Source organism: Corapipo altera, unplaced genomic scaffold (genome assembly GCF_003945725.1).
Source record: "Corapipo altera isolate COAL_440 unplaced genomic scaffold, ASM394572v1 56074, whole genome shotgun sequence".
Classification (NCBI taxonomy): Eukaryota; Metazoa; Chordata; class Aves; order Passeriformes; family Pipridae; genus Corapipo; species Corapipo altera.
In genome coordinates this window covers 1,044-1,758 of record NW_020889638.1, presented here as the reverse complement: position 1 = coordinate 1,758, position 715 = coordinate 1,044, and the positions used below count along the sequence as shown (strand labels likewise).

General features: G+C 68.0%; 1 protein-coding gene across 1 annotated transcript in view; it reads left to right on the top strand.

The window, feature by feature from the left end:
- The window catches only part of LOC113942261 (translation initiation factor IF-2-like), a 2,010-nt gene that overhangs the window by 259 nt on the left and 1,036 nt on the right, over positions 1 to 715 (top strand). The window contains exons 2-3 of the mRNA XM_027633391.1: positions 32 to 401; positions 653 to 675. Of these exons, the coding sequence (XP_027489192.1) occupies positions 32 to 401; positions 653 to 675 (393 nt within the window). The remainder of the gene's footprint in view (positions 1 to 31; positions 402 to 652; positions 676 to 715) is intronic.

The window sequence follows — 715 nt, the reverse complement described above, 5'->3', positions numbered from 1 at the left end:
TGTCCCAGTGTGTCCCGGGATATCCCAATATGTCCCAGTGTGTCCTGGCATGTCCCGGGACGTCCCAGTGTGTCCCAGTGTGTCCCGGGATATCCCGTTATGTCCCAGTGTGTCCTGGCATGTCCCGGGACATCCCAGTATGTCCCAGTGTGTCCCGGGATATCCCAGTATGTCCCAGTGTGTCCTGGCATGTCCCGGGACATCCCAGTGTGTCCCGGAACGTCCCAGCGTGTCCCCCCCCGCTGTCCCCGCGTCCCCAGTGCCAGGGGACACCCCTGTCCCCTGCGTGTCCCCTGCGTGTCCCCCGGGCGTGGCCTCGATGTCCCCGGGCCCCCCGAGTGGGGCCAGGGCTGGGGACAGACCGGGAGGTGGCACCGGCTGTGACCCGAGGACGGGACACACGGACAGGGGGACGTGACACGGATGTGACACCGGGGAGGGGCTCGGGGACGTGAGGGGACACTGAGGGACGAGGAGGTGGCACCGGGACGTGGCACCGCTGTGACGAGGGGACAGGACACGGAGCTGGCACGTGGGGACACGGAGACGGGACACCGAGGGACAGCGAGGGGACACGGCACAGGGGACACGGCACAGGGGACACGGCAGGACGGCACCCACGGCACCGGGAATGGCACGGGGACGTGGGACGGAGATGGCACCGGGATGTGACATGGAAATGGCACGGAGATGGCACCGGGAATGACACGGGGAC